Below are 23,428 nucleotides of genomic sequence, written 5' to 3' on the forward strand. Positions count from 1 at the left end.
ACTTCCAATCTGGCATACCGTACTTTGAACAGCAAAGCAAAAAAATATGCCAAACCTAACAAGCTACTAATGAGTGTGACTTTGCATTAAATTTGAAGAGGTCATCAAAATGTGTATAAAATGTGACCACCGGTTTACGGGTGATGCTTTGCGATTATCGGGTCAATCATTGTTGAATTGCATTTGCACCGCACAAATCCTCGGGTGATAAAAAAAAAATCAAAATGGGTGTGTCCAACTTGAAATTAAATATTCCTGTTGTCGATGTAAAGTACATTGATTCCCCCCCCCCCCCAAAATTTAAAAAAACGAACCCTCAAAGCACTTTTTTCCACAGCTTTTTGAACAATACATCGCAAATATTGATACATATTTGACAAGTTTAGTTCATTAGTTTCAAAAATGGGAAGATATTTATTGAGTTATGGCCAATCAAAAACAAAAGTGCCACTTTTTCATTTTGCCCACGGTCTTAATTGTCGCATCTTAAGTGTACATGTGAAGGATTTGGGGTTGAGGGTAGTTTTGCTTTCTTAAATTATAAATGTATAATCTTTCTTTCTGTATTTGGCTTTTATATATATATTTTTTGCAACAATGGTGCTTTCTGATTTTGGAAAAAGGTAGTCCTGAAAAGGACTGTTAAGTTGAACTTCTTAGAAGTTTACGGTTCTGCTCTGCCCTCTACTTGGTTGCCTCTTTCGCCGATGCAAGTTTCGGCCCTTGTTCGGCAGTCAAGCATCAGTCGCTGAGAGAAAAGAGGGGGGCAACATCCCGTATTAATGGTCTTCAATTAGTACCTGGTACATCACTCCATAATTCTCGAGGACTTTTGAACGTATTTATCACCACTGCAACACAGAAAAAATAGACCGTGTGCACAAGATAATGTACCCCTAGCCCACGCATGTTAATTAATCCAGATCCGTGCACGTGTTAATGCAGATGTTGGACATCCGGAAGTCTTTCTGAAAATGACTCATTTAATTTTCCTATTGATTACTTTGTTTCCGATCTATGCCCCCTTCCCCCAACCCAAAGCATACAAAAACTCAACGGACTACAACACAGCAGACAACATCTGTATTCCGGAACAGTCCTTTGTCAGACAAATCTGAATCACTGCCAGCCTGCCGGTAGGCCAACCGAGAAGACAATTGATGACACCATCTGAGCGAGACTTTGGCAGAAACACTGTCTGTCAAGAACATCTCCTTTGTAACAGGTGCATTGGATACAAAATTTTTTTCCAGGGATATTGAAGAGCTATACACTTATATGTGGCATGAGTATTAAGTGGGTCAACTCACAATCTGCCTTGATTCAGTTTATGGACAGTTGGAATTGTAAAACATAAAGTAAGAAAAAGGATTTGCTGTTAAGTGGTTGAGGAGGTGGGATGTAGTCGAGTTTCCATGAAGATCTTCTAGAGCTTTGGAAACATGTTCCTCGACTCATCTGAATCTGGTCCAGAGTTTGAACAGAAGTCGGCACTGGTTCCGGGCTTTACCTGTGTCCGAAGACTCTGGAAATTCTACATTATGAACCTCTGTCCAAACTTCAAGATTAATTTATTGTTGAAATGTTTTTTTGGGAAGTGTGTGGCCTAGTGGTTAGGGTTCGTGACTCATGACCAGAGGGTCCGGGGTTCGAATCCAGCTGCTGGTCATATGTTGTGTCCTTTGGCAAGCCACTTCACCCCCACTTGCCCCTCTCCACCCAGGAGTATAAATGGGCACCGGCATTAGGCCGGGGAGTAACCTGCGATGGACTAGCATCCCATCCAGGGGGAGTAGAAATATTCTCAGTCGTTTCATGCTACTAAAACCAGAGATAAACGCCGGCCTGATTAGTCAAATTAGCTCGCGACAGACTTTACTTTTTAAATGTTTTTTTTTTAAACATTACAACAATCAAAGACATTTCTACTCAAAACCTGCATGGTTTGTGCCAAAGGTAAAAGGACATTGTCTGATTGATAGCCACACCGGAAATTCCGCGCAAAGCTGAGGAATTCTAACATCACAGAGAGCAAACAGAAATGGTCTCAAACTTCCCAACTTAAAATACTGCTATCCCTGTGCCAAACTAGCTCTAGTGGGATGCAGCCGGCTGTGTTATTCTGAAGGACAGAGATACAAGAGCTGGGAAAAAAACTTGCATTTGTGGAAAAACTTTCCAATAACAACCAGTGACTACAAGTCAAGACCTTTCCAAGACCTTTGAAGATCTCACTCATTTTCATCAATTGCTTTAATTTTCAGAGACAAAATAAGGGAACTAACTATTTTTAATACAGAGTGTCATTACTTGATGAAAGAATGCTGAGATATATTTTGTCGAGATCAACATTCAATTTTAGGTTAAAATACCTTATTGAGAGTCAACATCTGTCCCAGATCTTTTCAAGACCTTTTGAGACCTCTCAAGATCAATTTCCCTGCTATCTTTAACGATTTCTAAACTGTGTACATGTAACATCAATCACCACTAAATTAGACAGCTCAAAAGGTGAATGTGTGTGTTTCACGAGTTGATTGCCGCGAAGCAGGTGACTTGCCCGTGAAGCCGGCGACCGGCGGCGACAGGCAGCGAAGCCGTCGCCCCCGAGAAGAGGCAAACACTCCTTTTAAAAAATGTCTACATTTAACCTTTAACATGCATGTGGCAGATGAATATGAACTGAATTCACTCAACGGCCGGTAATATCAGATTCCTGCCTTGGAGTCACATTCATTCGTTCGTGAAAAGCAGGTCTTTCGGGACGGGGCCAAAAAAAAAGACATTCCACCTGGGACGACAGGTCCAGATTCTCGCTGACTAATTCTCCAATTCCTGTCTGCCAAAAAAAAAATACTTCTATTACTATGAAATGTTTCATTTCTTGTGCGTTAATATGGGCCACCAAGGACTGTTCTAAACCACGAAATCTAATCTTTACTTCACCGCCAAGTGACACATTTAATTATGAACGCAAAGGTTGAAGTAAGGAAGGTACGGGTCCTTTGTAAAAACAGGTCAACTGATACATGTAGGTGTGCTCTGCAGCTACGGATAACTGAGCACTTTCTTTTCGTTTTGACAGCCAAGTTATTTTTGAAATATGACCAAATCAGGAATCTAGGCCAATATGAGACTGATTACTTACACTAAAATCTGGAGAAGAGTAGTGAGTATTGATATGGCATTTTAGTGTGAGTATGTAAACATCGGCAATCGTGGACCTAAGACAAAAGGGTTAGGGCACTGACAATACGTCCACGATTGATCGAATGTCCACGATTGAAATTCGTGTACAAAACCAATGAGAGCTGTTGCTAAAAAGTTACAAACAAAGGAATGAGGATTAGGGACAATGGGGGTCCACGATTGCTGGTGTTTACAAAGATGAGTTTGTTTCTGCATTCAATAGGGGACGTTGAACAATAGAGGACAATAGGGTCCGCAATTCCTGAGAGGTCCCCAATTTGGATTCGTGTACAAAACACATGGGAGTTCTTCCTAAAAAGTTAAATTACAAACAAAAGAGGGACAATAGGGGGTCCCCGATAGCAGGCAAATACACACTTATGTGGGTGAGTTTGTTTCTGCATTCAATAGGGGACGTTGAACAAAAGAGGACAATAGGGTCCCCAATTCCCGAAGGTCCCCAATTTGACGATGTGTACAAAACATATGGGAGGTCTTCCTAAAAAGTTAGTAGTACAAACACAATAGGGACAATAATGGGTCCCCGTTGCTGGCAAATACACGGTTGTGTGTGTGTGGGGGGGGTGTTTATGGTGTAAATCGAGGACACACATAAGTACATTTGAAAAAAAAAAAAAAATGATATTCAGCCCTCTCAACTGAGAATGCATTGTTTTGTTTTGGACTCTTAATAAGATAAATACAGATAATCCACCTGGTCTTCCTTGTTTGTGTTTACCCATCTTCCCCCATCTTTCATCCCTTTCCACCTCCATACTGTTCCCCCCCCCCCCCCCATCATCCCCCTTCACTCTCACACTCTTTTGTCCGTTCCCACTCCCTGTGACCTTTGATCCTTCCCCTTTCTGGTCCCTCCCCTGTTTACACCAGACCCCTTGTGGTTTGCCATCTCCCTTTGTTCCTTTGTTCTCTCATCCACCTTCCCCTGCATCTTTCCACACCTTTCCCACCTAATCCTCCTTTTGTGTTTCTTCTTTCAGCCCTGCATGTTTGTGTGCACCCCCATGTTAATGTATGTACCTCTGTCATTTCTGTTTTAGCCTCTGAAGAAGAACTTGCTATGTTCGCAACGTCAGGCCACATTAATTTTAGATTTACTCTTAATAAGTGTTAATTTGAATTTGACACCAGATGCCTGGCTTCTGGTAATTAGAGAACTGTCAACGGCACCGGTAAGCTGGAAGGAAAAGATTCAGAATAATTAACAGGACACAAGGAAACGCATCGTTAGCTGAAAGTAACTCATCCCAGCTGCTTTAACAACTTAATCTCAGATATGAAACTTGCTCAAGTCATTAAAGAAGCAAAAGTGCTTTTGACACAAGTCTGACCTCATGAATAAGTGAGTGACCTAAAAAAATGCCCCAGATCAATATAACTGTAATATAGGTTTTCCCAGCCAATTTCCTGAAATGTTCATTCACTTCTGAAAATTGGTCATTCATTTTCGTCTGAATTTGAACGCACGTCTTTAATCCCATTTCAATTTAACGAAAGTTCAATCATTTTCATCGTCCATGCATTCGGTTTTGAAAAACAGACGGCCAATTACGTTACCTGTGCATTCATTTACGCAAGCATACCTTTTCTAAATTGATTTCAGGTACAGCTAATTTGATTGACGGTTACAGAAAAAAGAAAAAGAAACCCCTAATTGAATCTGGTGTCGATGGAATTGAACTGAAAGTGAAATAGAATGGTGAGTTCTAGAAATTCCGAGTTTTAGAATTTTCCAAATCAATTCCATTCAGCTTTGGAGCAGAATTACGTACTTTGTACCACTCCAAAGTGTGAACCAGTGCCTATATCCAATGCGTCGTTCCTTTTCTTTCACGACTTTGTCTTCTACATTTCCTATAACAGAGGTCCGTAGATTGTTTGGTGCCATCCATTTCTTGTACATAGGTTGACTTTGGTCTTCCTGATCAACTTAGACTTCTTCTGGTCAGTTCATCCAAAAAGCTTTTTGTTAAACACCTCAAGGAATTCTATTTAAATACGTACAATGATTTTGTTTGTACAAATCTTAACTGCTACTCGTGCCTACATTCAGCAAGACGTTAATTCCTTTTTTCCCTATTTTTTTCTCCTTTATGTATACGACTTTTATGTTTTTGTATGTGCTCACTTTATGTTCGAACTTACTACATTTATAAACTCTACCTGGGATCTCATTGTTTGCATTATTCCAAATACATGTAGTTTACTTTGACCGCAGTCTCGTGTACTCCACTACAGAAGGCCAGTCCTTCTCTGGATGCCACCCCCATTCATGCTGTATTGTTCTGCTTTTTCTATTTTGATACACTTTGTTTCGATCATTAATCTTTATTCATTGTATGTTTGAAGTATGAATGGAAATAAAACAAACAAACAAACAAACAAACAAAACTTTTTAAAATTTATTTTCAACTTGGCGTCACTGATAGAAAGAAACGCTGCAACAAGAAGCATTATGAAGTCCAGCACACCTGTCAATAACTGGCCAATTCCTTCCTGAACTGATCTAACACAGCTCTTCTTCATGTAAATAATTAAAACGACATGTCCTGCCCAGAATTTCTGCACTACATCAACTGAGACACAAACATAATTTCTACAATCTTTGGCCAAGGTTATTGATAAAAGACATTATCTGCTAGTGCTGGGTCTTGAAAGGTAACTCTTAAAGATATCCAGAACACTCGAGACAGCTGCGTCAAGGACAAAGAACAGTCTTTCTGTTAAACTTGATTAGCGCATTTTGAATATTTGGTCAAGTCTTAGTTAGAATCTTTTGTCTGTCATAAACTTTCAAATGAATTATGTGGCCAATAAGCATTGACAGGGTTTCAAGAAGACCCAGGTGAAAAGTAGGAAAACAATAAGATCAAATTGTCAACAACAAAAAAGAGGACAAAAGTAGGACTTTGAAGGACAAATCAGGATAAAGTAGGACTTTTGCAGACTTTCAGGAGTAGTGTTTGTTGATAATCACCCATATCTTCAGTATCATAGGTCCTAAGCCCTATTTGGCATGTTCTGTACGTACAACACCTGTGATTCATCTTCAACTAAGCTCTTGGAAGTACAGTACTCATGCGCCCAAGCCCTTCATTATGTGATTTACTTATGACAGTGTGTAACACAGTTATGAAAAATATTCAAAGAGATTTCATTTCTTCAGATTTGTGGGACAAAAAAGTAGGGAAAAATAGGAATTTCAAGGAAGAAAGTAGGAAAAGTAGGAGCAAGGTAAAAAAAAAAAAAGTAGGAAAATTAAAACCTTGCTGTGATATACAATCCATCATCAGAGAGATCATTCCATCATGAAGGGTGGCAAATGCAAACAACTTTTATACAAAAACTGACCATCTTTGTTGAAAATGTTTTTTTAATAATAACAGCAGCTATTTACGGTATGTTATGGGAAGCCTCCCACCCATGTCCATAACCTGGCTCCACCCCTGCCATGTCTCTCAACCCTCAGCAAAACATCCACATGAAGTGGGAGGGTTGTCATTTTACTCGGTCAATTGAACTCCGTAAAGGTGAACACATCGACCGCAACCCTCGCCATGGCGACGGGCGCAGGCAAAATTACCTCATTAACCCCTCAGGGGAGAAAAATGTACGTTCTTTGCGCCCAAAACACAAGATTTTATCACTCAACACGGCACCCTAGACTTTTTTTTCCCCCTCGTACAGGTATGGCTCAAGGGGGTGGAAAAGTGAAATGCTTCCGGGTAGATTCCTGGGGTAATTTGCCACTGATTGATGTACGGCGGCCTGTGACATTTCGACGGCGGGTATGTTGTTGGAAATGTGCCGAGCTGAACACGGGAGACTTGAGTCAAGGTACAAATCTGCGGCTCAAATTGGAACCTTCCCTCGGCCAGGTGTTTCAGACAAACAAGGCTTTTGTGTTGCGTACTTTAGCACTGTTCCCCAAAAACCTAGGTATTTTTTTGTTACCGGTATTTAGGTATGTGTTACGGATATTTGTCCAGTAAAACTGAAGAGAAAAAAAAAAGGAAAAAGTATACCAAGAACAAGGAAAGGGAAATGTTAAAATAACAATAATATTAATGCAATGTAATTATAAAGCACACGTATCCTGGAGTATTGTTGTTCAAGGTGCTACATCATTATTACCGTGCTCATTGCGCCATTGAAACGTTCCAAAATACCATCTCAGCTCCCTGGGGAGTACACAGCTGGATGCTGCCATTTCGGCGCAAAGCAGCTAAAATCAACCACGATAACCATCTCTGGCCTCACAGGTACATGTACCCATTTATTCCTGCCGAAACCTTAAAGTTACATGTAACATCCCTGTAATTTTTCAAATTTTCTACTTTATTTTCCGAACGAATGTTCAAGCATTTTAGAGGCACTGATTCCTGTATAAAGGAGCTTTGTATATTGCGCTTGTTTCACGCTCAAGCTGAATTTAGACTTGCCCGGGTCAGGTGTTGTACTTGGTCTGTGCAGTATGCTTCTCGGTCATGTTCACACACTGGATTGGTACGCTTGTTAATGCGGCACTTATTGCACGACATCGATGATGGTATTATGGACTAGGTTGTGATGGCAGTGTATGTAGAGATCTTGACTTAAAGTCCGACTTGAGTCAAGACTAAAAGCTAAATTAGGAGCGTCCCAATCCTAATTCAAAAGCTGAATTCCAAAAAATTGACAACTTTAGCCTAGATAACTTTTTGTTCAATGTCTCATTGGAAAGTTTGGAATGTTTGTAACGCCAACAAAACCGCTGAACTTAAACGAATAAAATAACATTGCAGATGCTTTATGTCATCTTCTCGAGGCGGTTCACGTTTTTGAATATTCTCTTGTGTAAAATGCTAGTCTCAGATTTTTGGTGGATAATCAAATATTTCAATGTTCAATATACTCAGCACAGCCCTACTTACCCTTGACTTTTCGTATTCTTTTATTCATAATTTATGGAGGATGGAGCTAATTCAAAAGGTAGCTTGACGATGTTATGAACAAAAGCAGACCCCATTCTTAAAAAAAACATTGAAGTTGCACCTACGCACATTACAAGTAAAGTGCTTTGTAGTTTATAGCCCACACAATCCCCCTCCCACACAATTCCCTCCACCCCTTCCCCCACCCTTTCCCCTCCCCCTTCCCGTTCCCCTTCCCCAACCCCCACCCCACAACTTCAGCACTTTAATGCCTTACAACATACAATTAACAGCAAATACTGAGCAGATGGGGGGTTATTTTGGGATGAAGGAAAAAAGGCCAATTGATGCATGCTCTCATGACAAGGTCGCTCAAAAATACCAGGATCATTAATCACACTTTGCCAAGTGGGTTATCTGTGGACACATGGTATTTCTTAATATAGGATGACCTCAACATTACTACGTTGTCATCATGATTCCAGATACAAGTACTGTAATCATGACCTTGATATTACTGTCTTGCTTTCCTTGGTGCACAGCACTCATACTTTCTACATTACTGCATGACTTCAAATGGTATTGTTGACTCAGCTTTCGATAGAATGGAAGTAAACTTTTGGCACTATAGACCTTTCTTTCCTTTGCCATTTTGTATGGGCTGCCACAAGAGCATACATTTACACGTAAGCCGTGGTTGGTTGGCCAATATTAGTTATCTTGCGAGCGCGAGTGGAACACGGAATAATGTAGTGCGTCTGTGTCCCACATGCCACGAGGCCGAAGGCTGAGTGGTATGTGGGACACAGACACACTACATTTTCCGTGTTCCACGAGCGCGAGCATGATAACGAATTTATCTTCAAGCAAACTTGACCACAGTAAAGTTGGAACACGCATGCTTGTGTAACCTACGCACAACTTTTGAATTCACAGTGAATTGTGCAGCACTAATCGTGTCACGTAGGCTTAGAATAGCGCAATACGCGGAGTGCAGTATGGACCGTGGTCGTGCGGTATGGTTAAATGTAGCACGGCTTGTTGCCATGGATCGACCAATCAGGATCGAGGAATCAATTTTGCTTGAAGATAATAGTCTTTGGTAGCACTTGTTGTTATGTTGTATTTTCAACAATCCAATGATATGTTGGGAAAGAGTAATAAATATTGTTTGTTTTTGCAACCTTGACCTTCCATAGTGTGCTAACCCGTGGTTGGCAAAGGAGGGTCTACAGGCTCCGTGCACAAGAAAGAGTCAGTTTGGGGAGAACACTTGGACTGACATTCAAATGCATTGCCGACGACGCCCGACGCTGAGGCAAAGACGCTATGGTTTTGTGGACATTCAGGACAAAATTAGACGTGCGTATTTCGCGCCATGCGTGAACAAGTACGCAGACATGGTGTGTCCCATCCGCGGAGCTCTCCAAGGTGGTAAATATGCCCTTTCTTGGGATTGCGCTTGGAGCCCATATAAAAGGGTGGCAAATTATGAGCTACACTTATAACAAATCAACCAAGCTGACAATGACATCCAGTAAACTTCATAAGCAGGGGTAAGCTTTGGTGGCAATGATGCCACAAAGTCATGTTCACGTCCACTAGCTGTTGCAGGCCATACAGAAGTGGAACAGCTTTCGACATGAAGTATTTGATTAATTTTTTTTTTTATTGCACATTACACAGAGATAGCCCATGGAAGTCTTTGGCCTTATTTCTCTACCGGGGTCACTTGGTAGAAGAAAATTATACTCCCAGATGTGGAAGGAAAACTCCTAATTCTCAAAAAAAACAATTTACATACATAAACGACTGCCAAAGGTAGAATGTAATGTTACAAAAATGGAGACTCTGTGAGATGCATGCACACAGAAACTTACCCAGTACAGCTGCTCCTTGGCTCGGTACATACAGCACATTGCTTTTATACCATGTGATGTTTGCGGGTGGTTTGCTGACTGGTGGACGGCAGATCAACGTAGCGGAGGAGTCTTCCACGACCTCGACATCCGAGGGACTCTCCGTGAAGGTCCAACCCATGCCTAAAGAGCACAAAATGACAAAGAAGATATTTTCTTTTAATCGCTGACACAATATGGAATTCAAACTCACCATTGGATCCTGGCAAACTCAGTCACCAGGTTGACCTCAAAAACCTGCGAAATTTGTATGAAGAATACAGCACATCCGGGCACCATGTATACCTGTGGGATCTACAACATACATGTACATGTAATATCCTATATTTTTTGGCAGTTATTTTGTATCATGATTGGGCCCATATCCAATCGAGGGCAATAAATGATTACTTTGAAAGAAAAGAAAGCATTAATTACATTACACAACATATTGAGAATATTGCAAATTGATGATTATTATAAAATTAAAATTGTTGACCCCAAGTTCCGTTCGGTTGATCACACAGATAACAGTTGGGTAAAAATTGAAAATGAATGTCGAATGACGTTCACGGCAAAAAAAAAAAAAAAAAAGATACCAAGTGTGTAAAAGAATTGCTTGGGGAAGTTTGTTGCCTTTTCTCAAGACGTCAGTAAAAGTCACTGGAAAACAACTTTGTAGTACTATTTGAAAGCATATTTTTGGTTTAAACATTAATCCTCCTCAATCTTCCAAAATCCTCGAGGCAGTTTTTTTATGGAGGATTGAAGCTGAATGGCAAAAAAACAGTTGGTTTATTTTGGAGGATGCATTGTGTCCATTGTGTCAAGTTCGTAGCCTGTGCCCATAATTGTTTATGTTCAGTCATGCATAACTGAGCCCCGCATTGTGCTTGTTATCAACCGCACTGCTTCTGAATGTCATCTGCACTGCCTCAAATAACACTGATTGTTGGAAAATTTTGAAGGATTGAGGCAATGGTTCCTACATGTATAACCAAAGGGTCGATCTGGGGAGTATAAAGGGTTAATTATCTATAAACTGAAAGTAACTTGTAACTTTACCAAACAATTGACTGCTATACAAATGTGAATATTAACCGATGCCATGAAATTTTCAGAGGATTGAGATCTTTGAGGATTGAGGCTGATCGAGTTTTTACATGGTGGCAACTGGAGGACTTTGCAAGATTGAGGATAGTTCCAATAAACCAAAAGGGTCTAGGGTGTTAGGGTTAATTATCTATAAATTGAAAGATAACCCTTGCGACTTTACCAAACAATTCACTGCTATACAAATGTGCATATTTAACCCATGCCGTGAAATTTTAAGAATTGTCAATTTTGCATCAGTTGATGCTTCAGAACTAGAGGAGTTGCTTTTCATCTTTTGCATGTGAAATGAAACAAAGGGCAGCATTCACTCAAAAACGAGGGCACATTTTCAATGTTGCCGTTTCCCCGGAGGTATGGTAAAGCTTGACAATGCCTCGTTATCCAAACGGGCAGAGGTACCGGTGCTGACCCAGAAATGGCCTGCGGTTCAAACCCAGGAAAAGGGAATGTCAAGCTTTCACGTGGGAATTAAACAAGTAAAAAAGGGCAGACCCCAAAAATTACATAAAATGTATGCTGCCTTTAGGGGTTATTGATTAAGAAAATGTCTGGGTTTCAATGTGGCCTGGGAGAATGCGCAAGGCAATTGCAATGTATGGAAAAAGATTGATTTACATGTACGACATCTGCTTGTGAATTATTTAATCTAATTTGTGTCGAAGTACGATAAGAGAACAATGCCATCAAATGCTGATGTAGATTGAGTCAGTTTTCATTATGCAAACTGTCAATTGCTTTTTCTCAATTTTTAATGTACACATGTGTATACAGTGTATAGTACCGAAGTCTGACGTCTTCGTTCTAGTTTGCATGCTGGTTCACGCACTGATGTGTTCACATACTTAAGCTACGCGAGTGAACCACAATGCGCGGCACACTAATGTACTGTATGTACTTTGCTGTCTTAAAATAGCGTATCGGTAGCTGTCAAAATATCCTTGATTCTGATGAGTTGTGGCAGTATTATAACGAAAGTAAGTAAACTTGACGAGTGACAAATCATGAAGAAAAAACATAGCATTAAAGTTGGAACATCCTGTTTCTTTTACACATAAACGTTTGGAAGATATTTATCCGTAAATGTTCTGGATGAAAAATCACCCCCTTACTGACTGATTGAAGAGAATGAACAAGTTATTTTCCCTTAACATTACTCATTCGATCACTACTGACTGCTGTTATCTTACTTGCTAGTCAATGACTAGCGAAAGCTTTTCATGGCTATCTCTAAATTGTGTCATGTTTTGTTTGTTTCTTTGATTTCTATGCACTCTTTCAGACTGCACGGAAAGTAGCATCATCACAGCACATTGCTTTAGTTTCAGAAGCTATAGAGGATTTCACACTAAATAAATAAATAATAATAAAACCTTATAAAGCGCTGATATCTAGATACATTTTGTAAACCTATTGACTGCGCTGGGGTCTGAGATCACTAATGATAAGCTTGAATAAAGAGGTAAGTTTTGAGACCACTTTCGAAAGAGTCGGTGTCGGGTTGTGATCTCATGGCTATTGGCAAGCTGTTCCACAGGCAAGGGGCTGCAACAGAAAAACTTCTGTGTCCATAAGTCTATGGAGCCACAAGCAAGTGCGCATCACTAGAGCGTACTTGGCACAAGGATTGTATGGCGATATGAGTTGTTGCATGTAATGGGGTACTGTTTCGTTGATAGACTGGTAGGTAACACTATCCAAATTCTCCATGTTGGGCCTGGGTCCAACACGGAGATATCACATTACACAGGTAAAACCTAACCCTGGTCAGGATCCAGAGGCTCTACCTGGGTCGAGAAGCTCTATACCTGGGTTGAGATTCCCAAAATCTGCAGCCGACCTGACTTCAGTGCAAGAGTGAACAGTACGTTGAGTTAGAAGGAACCCTGCTCCGCTTACGGCGGACCAGTGATGATTTCAACATGGGCAGGCAAGACCTTTAGTGGGAAAGACTTTTTGAGGGAATCACGCGTATAAGTGGCAGGGTGGCTCGTGTGTAAAGTGCTCCCCTCTCACAACTCTGGCCTGGGTTCGATTCCCGGCTCGGAACACATAGTGAGGAGAGTTATCCGTTGATTATCTCCTATGCCACAAGGTTTATTTTCTCCAGGCTCTCTGGTTTTTCTCCCGCCAGAAAAATCAACTCTTTCAATCTGGCTGTGCTCTGTGATCAGACACTAGTCTCATAGTGGCTGTTTAAGGCACCTTTACATGCCTTTGGCTCGACCACGTTGTAGCTGCGTCCCTCGCAATCAGCTTCTCAGCTGCAAGTAAGGATACCCCCCCCCCCCAAAAAAATATAAAGTCCTTATGTATGAAGTCGAGTCTCCAGTCTAACCCAACAGTTGTTTCAGCAATTCCATTGCTAGAGGGGATATTTTCCGCACAGACTGTCCTGGGGTTTCAACACTCCCCGTCACGATGAACAGTCCTTCCTCTACCTCCCATCCCTGTAATTGACAAAGTTTGAGTCACGTTTAAATCATCTTAAATGCGCAAGACGGATAGGCATTTATCTCGCAGACTTTTAGATCTGTTGTGACATTAAATAGGCCGTGATGAATGCTCCACTTCAACTCTTTCCTCCAAACCAATTTCATCCCTTTTTTTTTTAATCTGCATTAAAGGCAAATTTTAAGGAGCACAGATTTCAGTATTTGTATGAACACCAATCACTTCCGAATCCTTAATATTATCCCATATATTTGAGGGAAAAAGGCAATTTGTTGCAGATTTTTTGGTTGCAAGTAACTGGATTTCGTTGCTAATGTACGTAAAACAAAAAAAGGACCCTTGGGCAAACTTTCTTAAAACCACAAATAAACTTTCTTAAACTTTCAAATGATACCATTTCAGGTGGAATAATTTCATAGGGTATTTGGTACCAGTCCTATCTTCACTTTGACCAAGGATTTCGTTGTTAAATCAGTAGGGTAGGTATCTTTACGTTTCTGGGTAATGGCAAATGTTCTTACGATTGGTGCCTTTAATTCTTGTGAGAAAAAACTCTAAGGACTGGCTCGGGCTGGACCAGTGGCGCACCCAAGGGGGGAGGGCTTTGGGGCTTTGGGGCTTGAGGCCCCCCCCCCCCCCCCCAAGAGGTTGTAATTTTTTTTTTTTTTTTTTTTTTTTTTGTGTGTGTCCCACTTTTTGACCTTGGTGAAATGTATGTAGCCTATTTTTGAGTAGTATACATGTTATAGAGGTGAAAGTCTCGCCACCAACGTCAAAATGGTCCAACCCCCCCCGCCCCCCCCCCCAAAAAAGACCCTTTTTTGGGGGGGGGGCCAAATTCTAAGAAAATTGAAAAAAAAAATTGTGAGCCCTCCCCCCCAGCCAAATACTGGGTGCGCGCGCCACTGGGCTGGACTGCGACCAAAAATCTCCTGTTTATCGGTGCAGATGTCTTATCAACCACTAAGTTTGCAGGGGGAAGATAGAATATTTACATCATGGTGATTTACACATATTCATAACAAGGAATTTTGTTTTTTCAAAGTTTACTAAGAGTGTCGCCCAGAGTTGGAACATACTCACATTTGCGTAATCTTTCTCATTAACAGTATCAAACAATCAAAGTCTTGTTTGGTTGTAGGCTTCGTGTGAACTTTAACAATTTGGGGGATATGTGTGGCTATTTTGGGTGCAACAGCTAATTACAAAAACTCCAAAGATTGAATCTTCAAGGTAACCAGAATGTTTCCATTTAACCGTCTTAATTATTGTTTTCCACGCCTCCTTCCTACGACCCCCACCTCCACAATCTGCTCCACATTGTGTTATCTCTGCCATCCAAAAACTGCCAGATCCTGGCAAACACGTACGCATCTCAGGCGATCCGCAAATTAGAAATGATTAGGTCGAGGGACTAGCTTTATTTAAACATCCCCCGCCGCCCGTTTTAAAAAGAGGGCTGTTTTGAGTTCACAACATGGCCGAAGCAAAAGAGAAACAAAAAATAGGCGATAGGCGGCTCAAGGAAATCAAAAGGGACAGTCCAATCAGAGCGTCTGAGGGGAGGGGGGAGGCGTAAGCAAGGTCAGGAGGCGCAAATCCCAAAGGTCAACAAGTCATTCTAAATCCAGCCGTTGGTATTTTGGTAGCAGGTTAACTCAGATTTTCGGGTTTCCTTCTTTTTTTTCTCTTTTTTTTTTTTTGAAAGTGGGTCAAATCGTGAAAAGTGTATCAGCGATATTAAGTATCGTTAATCAGAAACACAACTGTGGATAATTGATTGATCTTTTATCAATTTTGGCCGCTGATCTCCACTTCGGCTAAAAGGTACGGACAGCGAAACTTTTGTACACATGGAACAATTACGATGTACAGTCTCTTAAAGAAGTGGCAGGCTTATTAAATAAGTGTGACCAAGCTAAGCGGTCGAGTGGTAAGAAAAGCTGCAGCAGGTCTGCAGTTTCAGTCCGACTCAACATGCTCAAGTGAACTTGTAAAGTCATTTCTCACAATTTCTTGGATGCCAGAGTTTTTTTGATGCATTGTATTGGCGTAAATTTTTTAAGACACGGCTTAGCGTGGCACATCTACAAACGCATGCAGACACTTTAAACGCCAGAAGGAAATTTTAAAAATGGCAAATTCTGGGTTTCCAGCCCAACCGTTAAAGTATTTGCAAAAGTCAGACGTTTAAATTTTGTCGTTTCGCGGTTTATTAGTTCAGAAACAGCGTAGTGGAAAACAAGGTTCATACCAAGCACTTGATAAAACAAGACCCTCACTTTCTGCATGTTGCATGGCTTATGGACCCATCAATAGTTGTAAAGGGAGAGTTTGAGGGGGGGCCACCAGGAGAAACATTGGAACGCTGCTTGCCGACAAAGTCAATGCTTAAATGCAAAGATGCTGTGGCTTTGTGCACATTCAGAATAACATTAGAGGTGCAAACTTCGCGCTCTATAATACCAGTACGCAAACCAGTACGGGAACACAGTGTGTTCTGTCCACTGTGCTCTCGAAAGTGGTAAAAAAATCGCCCTCACTTTTCTCGCACAGAGCCCATACCATCTGACTTCCATCTTTACCCCATGTCTGCACACCACATGTGCTGGTACTGACTTAATTTTATAAACCCCCCGGTGAGACACGTAGTCAAAACTGAACATCTTGATTGGATTCCACTTGTTGACATCATGCCTGAAGGCAGGGGCACAACAAGACCAATTTGGATGGTGTGAAAACAAATTTGACGACAGGCCCTCCCCTCTATGCTGGAAGGTAGCCAGGAATTATTTTCCGGTCAGCCAGCCAACGAACTGAAAAAGGAGAGGGGGGGGCTGGATAGGCTGGACTCCATATGACTACTGGAGGCGCTGTCTCAAGCAGACACTCTCACACAGTGGGTGTTGCTCTTCATTATACATGAAGGCCACTGATGCTGGTTGTTTAACTTGCATGCAATTCCTTGTGTTTCCATACAAGATCATGTACGGAGAGATGGATTAATCTATGACTCTGACAGCATTCTGTGACACCTGCAGAGACGGATCTAGCTTAGGCTGGGGGGGGGGTAAGCTGTTGGGTCGGGGGGGGGGGGGGTTTAAGCTGTTGGGAGGGGGGTTGGGAGGGGGGAAGTAAGCTGTCGGGGTTAGGGGGGTTTAACAGGCATATGCTACTTTTTTCCTGCATGATTTTCTTACATTTTGCATCCCCAGGGGGTTGGAGGGGGGGTTTAGATTGCCTAAACCACCCAAGTTCTGCCAAAGCTCTGGTATTAGCACCTGTGTATTATAAGCACCAGACTCATCTAGAAGCCATGTTGGATTCTTCCCAGAGTGAAAAGGGTTGCCAAAATATCCAAGGTTCGACCCAGGTCAAACATAAAGATTTTTTGTAAGTGTGAAAGGTCTTAACATTGCCATATCATTCACATGAAATCATCTCCAACATGCATGATGTTTCATGCAAGTTTGCATTTCCATACTTACTAGCAGCAGTCAGGGTGACCGGATCAGTCGAAACCAACCCCAACCGGCTGGATCCGGTGCACACATAGCTCCCATCATCAGCATCGGAGACACTGGTGAAGAACAGACTACCGTCGGCAAGGACGTATCGGCTGGTGGTATTGGCGAGGTCGTAGGGGTCGTTGGCCTGTCTCCAGCTGATGTTTGGGGCAGGGTCACCTAGGATCTGGCAGGGGAACGTCACTGGGTTACCGGCAGGGACGATCTGGCTGTGGGGTGCTATGCTGATGTATGGCTCTCCGGGATTAGCTGAAGGTTGTCAAATAGAAATATGGAAACTTTGAAACAGAAACCTAACTTGTTAACCATATTAGCAAACAACCTGCATCTGATCTCTGGAAACATTTGCGATGCATTTTGTGTTGCATTTTAAAATTCTTTCACATCCTTTCACAGTAATGGTTCCTAAGGCTAGGACTGGAAATAATCCTCTAGTTGTTTCCCTTGTACCTCCTCTCTTTGGAACTCTCTACCTGAATCATGCATGCTTCCCTTCTACATTCAATCTTTCACAATTCAAGCAAAATGTGAATGGAGACTTTCTTTCACTACGACTTCTTTCTTTCTTTCTCTGTTCTTTCTAATTTGTTGACTGTTTCGTGTTTTAACTGTGAACAACAGTCATCAGTGAACAACAGTCATCTGATATTCAGCAGAGTTGTTACAGTTGGGTCCAAACTGTTTATGATTGTTCATAAAACAGTCACCATTTGGACAATGCATACCAGTACTTTTACCGATTCAAAACTTGATTTCATCATATCACAAGTTCAGTTTTTGATGCTAAATTCAAACATTTTCACATAAAAACTGTATCCTCTCTGAGTGATCCCCGTTTGCTATTTCCCAGGTTTGCAGCATTGCTAATGTTGCTGGCATTGTGGCTTTGGGCTTGATCCCTAACTACATGGCATATACAGGTTTATGGCTTCCGACTGGTTCCCCTTGAACAAAGACATTGACTAAACAGGGAACCGCCAACATAGGGCTGGATAGCTCAGTTGGTACAGCACAGGAACGGTAATCCGGAGGTCACAGGTTCCAACCACTGCTCCAGTTAATTTCTTTTTCAACTTAAACAAATCATGATAGACTTACGATTGACTATAAGCCAAGAGTAAGCACTTCTCTGAACCTGCCCACTCAAGAGAGGGTTGGTCACCACGCATCGGTACCGCCCCTCGTGCCGCTTACGGACGTTGTTTATCTGTAGCGTCTGGGACCACTGTAGGGAACCGGGACCACCAAACTGCACCCCATAGGACAATCCTTCAGTCACTGGTACTCCGTCCTTTTCCCATGTGATGGTTGGCTCGGGTCGGCTGTCACCGGAGACGCACTGGAAGTAAGCTGGTATCAGCTGCTTGTCTACGACAGTCTGGTTTCCTACCGGTATGATGAATTCCACAGGGTTCAGAACTGGATGAATGAGAACAGAAAAAAGAGCTGGTAAACTTACATTTCCCCCCACAGAAGTGTGGTGGGAGTCTACGAGCGATACTTACCTGTACAGCCACTTCATTTGCATTTAAACTCACTTCGGACAAAAGAAGCAGTCCGTATTGTGTCCCCGGCCCAGGTGAGTTTAAATGCAAATGTTGTGGCTCTACAGGTAAGTGAGTGAAGTAGACCTATATGGTTTGAGGCATAGAATCTACATAGTCCTGGTCAAAGGGCAATCGGGATAAAACTGCTGATGTGATTTTATGCGATGTTACACGGACGCCCATTCTGCAGGTAATAAAAGCGTGAGCATCGTGCGCCCATCTTCCTGCGCGTTTACGCACCTTCAATGAGCTTTCTATGATCCTGAATGACCCGTGACCCATACCATTGTGCGCATGCACGGTTGAAATACCGAACTGGCTCATTATAGTTTGGGGAAAGTTGACTGGGTTTTTTGATGGGCAAGAATCAATTTCTTGCATCAGGCATAGTGATTGTTAAAGCTCTTTAGTACATCTAGTCTTCCTCATGGATCCATGTAGTGGTCAATTTGGGCATCACTTTTTATTTGTTTGGTTCTCGTTTTCAACCGACCCTACTTTGGGCTCCCGACCCAAGAAAACAAACACCTTTTTTTATTACCGCCAACCCTGTCAGGAACCCAACCAAAAAAAAATACAAAAACAAGGATTACAAAATTCAGGCAATCAGGCTCTGTATTATTTGAAAAGATACTGAAAATGAATACAATATTTTTTTTACGCAAAGTACGGAGTACAGCAACCAGTGGAATCCCAGAAGATGAGAGGATGTTGCCTCTCATCATATAAGGGGTCTACATGTACACCTTTACTGCCACTTCAGCCAAATAAACGCTGCTTGGTGCAGAAATAATGTAAGTCATTTAGGCCCTACATATTGCCAATGGCAGTCCTTCTGATTTGAAATATCACAGGCGTGTGGAAAAAGCCACACCTGGATTTCTCTCGGCATGTGGTTTTTCTTGGTATGTGCTTCTGTGTTGGAAGCTGGCACTGAACAATCTGGTATTTTGTTTTATAATCTTCATCTTGGTTTACAGTGAGGCCATTTCAAGAGCTCACAGAAAGGGGTTATTTATTGCCTAGTTCTACCAAATTTGATATTAATTTGTCCGTAAATGTATGCCGAGGTGTGCGGTGCAGAGGGATTCAGGCGTGCGATTATTCCCAATTCTTGGGAAGCTTTTAGGCATGCGATGGCGTGGGGGTGCGATGGCACGCCTTAAATCAGAAGGACTGCAGTGGCAATGGTTTTCTTATTTTATTCAGTGATATCAATTCATGATAAACCCACATTGCAAAACTAGAGACAATATTGGCATTCTTTAATTCAGCCGAAAGAAAGCAAGAATTTCTTCATGGGGGGGGGGGGGAGGGTTGCAAAATGTGTTTCCCTACAATTTCCATTTACCTGACAGCCATGAAACGGAGACAAAGCCGGGGTTTGAGAAATGACCTGAGAATGATGGTTTAAGCCACTTCCGCATACAGCATGTCACGCACAAGCAGGCGGTGCTTAGAGCACGTGTTCAGTGTGTTGAAAAGATGCAAAGGTACCCCTCCCTTCTTCCCCCCCTGTGCAGCTACCCCTCCCAGCTCCCCCTCTCATGTTGTTTTGGTCATGGGTTCTCTTTTTACCCCAGCCCCCCCCCCCCCCCCCCCAATGCCACGCCACTGGTTACCAGTGCACACCTGGGCAATGTCTGAGGTACGCAGAGGTCACCTGGTCCGAGTTAAGGCCAATCAATTATCAAAACAGGATTGTCGCCATTAGGAACATTTCCCCATCTGTTGTCATAGGAACTCACCTGTGTCGGGCAACAGGTAAAAAAGTACGTACGTGACCAGGTACGGAGGTCGTGTGGTCCCAAAAAAAACTCCAAAAGAGGTAATTTCGCTCATCGGTACACTTCCCTGAAACCTGGGGTTACCTGTACCCAGGCCTGACCTACATTGGCTGAATCTCACTAGGCTTGTTTTTCTTTGGAAAGTTCCATTTGTGCATACTTTTTACGAAATTACTGACCTGATTATACTCTGCTTTGAGTGACATGTCGAGGGTTGTGTTATGGTACTAGAATTATCAGTTTGATCTTGGAATGAAGTGGCATTTGATTTTGCTCAAAAATTAAGCAGTTCGCGCCGGATGACGTGTATACATGCAAAGGTTTTGTGGTATTCGGAAACGGATGACGGATAACCACGCAACAAGCGAGACATATCTGTCAAAAATAATCCGTGAAAAACCATACACAACCTTTTGATCATGAAATACGATTTTGTCAAAAGCACTTTAGATTTTCAAAACAAGTCAATTGAGTGATCATTGGAAATCATCTACATTGTTTGATTTCTTCTAAATGACAGCAAGCCAGATGGAATGATTTCACGGAGTGTTCAGTACCAGTACGATCTTTAACCCTCCCATGCAGACATATATTCTGTGCCAGGTAATCCTTTCAGTCAAAATTAATCAAGTGACTGTTTTCGACAGTTAAGCAGGATTGACTGGCTGGGACTGTTTAGGTATAAATCTTGATACAGCTTTGCTTTGACTGTGAGTAATTGATATGCCTGCTGTGCCCACAACTTGTCTGCTTTGTTTGTTCATGGTCTGCTGACTGACTTTGACTAGGCACAGGCCTGTTTGACATCTGACTGCTGGTGACTAGCCTGTATTAAAAGTTTAGCCTGGGAAGAGGATGGAAATTTGGACTGTCTTTGACTGCTTAAATAGCAGGATGGTTTAATCAAAGTAATTTTTTGAAAATAATTTGGTACTTGTATCGGTAGGTTACTTTTGGGATAAATGCAAATGATCCTATATAACAAGCCGGTAACTCAAGGTTTTGCTTGAGTTTTTACAGGGTAACTTAGAGTTCAACCTCAAGTTTCCGCTGTTTGCACTTTCTCTTCTAACAAACATCCAACTTTGTCTACAAGATGATGACAAATACGCTTCACTGGTCTTCGTCAACTATGGGCGAGGACTTTCGAACTACAGGTGTTTCATGTCGCAAGAAACACAAACCACCTGTGCAGCATTTTAATAAACACAATATTTGCCTGCAGGGGAGTTTAAGGGAGGAAGCATTTTTCATAACGCGCACCTGTGGGCGACTGTTAGTAGAAATCCACCAGGATCGACCGACTGCAACACAATTAATGGAAACATTGTGGGAAAATGTGTTGGGTAAAATTATGAGCTTCCCCGGAATGGGGCATGGGGCCCCAGTGGGCTTGAGTAAGAAGGGTCTGGGGTGGGCGAAGAGGGGTCTGCAGCAGAGGAGCGGAGCAGGTTCATGACTTTGAATTTGGAACTTTTTGTTTTATACTACGTACCCTTTAATAATACTTCTTTGAAAGAAAAATCGTGTCAATTTTTTTACATACAGTTGACTCTCATTAATGTAAATTCGGGTTATTAAAAGTGAACATAAAACTTTGGTCCCAACCTTGCAGATGTATGTGCACAACAAATATAGCAATTCCCAATTGCTACAAAGAGTCTGTTTTAAGTTTACGGTTGACAAAAACATGGTCGACTTGCCGCGATTTAAACGAATGTCAGAAGACAACTTGAGGAAAATGTTGATAGATCGGGGCAAAGCATTCTGCAGCCTCACAAAAAAAAAAACCCATTTTGACAAAAAGAAAAGAAAAAAAGATACTCAAATCATATGCGTACGAAACTACTGAAGAGATAAACTAACAATTTTAAGTGTCCCGCGCTGCGAATGTGTCGGCAGCCAAAGCCAACCGAATGATCAACTCCATTGTATCAACTGTGCTGTACACACTCCAATTTCCAACGATAGTGATTTTCCAACAAATTGCAGTTTATCTTGTTTTAAATTTTGGAAACAAAGTGGGGTAGCCATGGCCCCAGCATTTGCGCAGGCACAGTCACTGATGGCGTTACAACTCATAAGAGAAGCTACCTTTACAATGTAAATGCACATCAAACACGCCAAGCAGACAAACAGCATGGATGGTTGGTTTTAAGGACAGAGTGACGTCAAACGGTCAAAGAATCTGAATCACAATGCAAATTTACAAAAATCTACATTTTTCTTGTTTAAGTTTTGAAACGAAATGAGGAAACCATGTCTGAAGCTGCGCAATGAACATGTCACCATCGAATTTACAAGTAACAAAGACACGGCACTAAAACACATCAAACTAGCCGAGCAGACAAACAGATGCGTAAACAGCACGGGTGGTTGGTTTTGCGTCCAGAGTGATGACATACGGTAAAAACCCATTTAATTACGGGTATCCTATGCTACGGCTGTGCTCGGCTGCACGTCACGGGACCATTGACTGAGGATTGTTGGCGTACAGAGGAAATATCTCATTGATGCTGCCAGCTTCGGGGCATGAAATTCAACTCTCTGCGAGACAAGATTTTCTTGAACAGGCGACAGAAAAATACCCGTAACCCGTGGTGTAACAACAGGAGAGGGGGCCAGGGTCGCAAAACCAGGGGTGTGCTTTGACAGGTACCGGTAATTTTGGACCCCAGTACACGTTGCAGTAATGATTGGGTACATCCAGAACCTATTCTACTAAATCAAAAACATGTCAAACAGAATTTTAAGGTGTTTGCCAATTCATACAACCTACATGTATGCAGTTAGATCAATACTGCCTCTAAGGTAGTCTTAGTCCACCAGTGGATTTGGATTTGATTCCCCTTATACATCCAGTCCGTGACAAGTGAGGTCACTATCAACAAGATGAATCCAATCTAGTCTTGGTAATATTGGCAGCGCTACCCGGGAAATTCCGAGCACACCTCACACGCGCCCTATATTCAAGCTAAT

At 41.9% G+C, this 23,428-nt stretch overlaps 1 protein-coding gene across 1 annotated transcript in view; it reads right to left on the minus strand.

Moving 5' to 3' along the window:
• Positions 1 to 23,428, minus strand: part of LOC119721074 (protein sidekick-1-like) — a 168,815-nt gene that overhangs the window by 116,964 nt on the left and 28,423 nt on the right. The window contains exons 5-7 of the mRNA XM_038190960.1: positions 18,214 to 18,534; positions 17,077 to 17,364; positions 10,004 to 10,165 (exon numbers count right to left, since the gene is read on the minus strand). Of these exons, the coding sequence (XP_038046888.1) occupies positions 10,004 to 10,165; positions 17,077 to 17,364; positions 18,214 to 18,534 (771 nt within the window). The remainder of the gene's footprint in view (positions 1 to 10,003; positions 10,166 to 17,076; positions 17,365 to 18,213; positions 18,535 to 23,428) is intronic.

The sequence above is a fragment of the Patiria miniata genome, unplaced genomic scaffold, assembly GCF_015706575.1.
Source record: "Patiria miniata isolate m_02_andy unplaced genomic scaffold, ASM1570657v1 HiC_scaffold_9, whole genome shotgun sequence".
NCBI lineage: Eukaryota > Metazoa > Echinodermata > Asteroidea > Valvatida > Asterinidae > Patiria > Patiria miniata.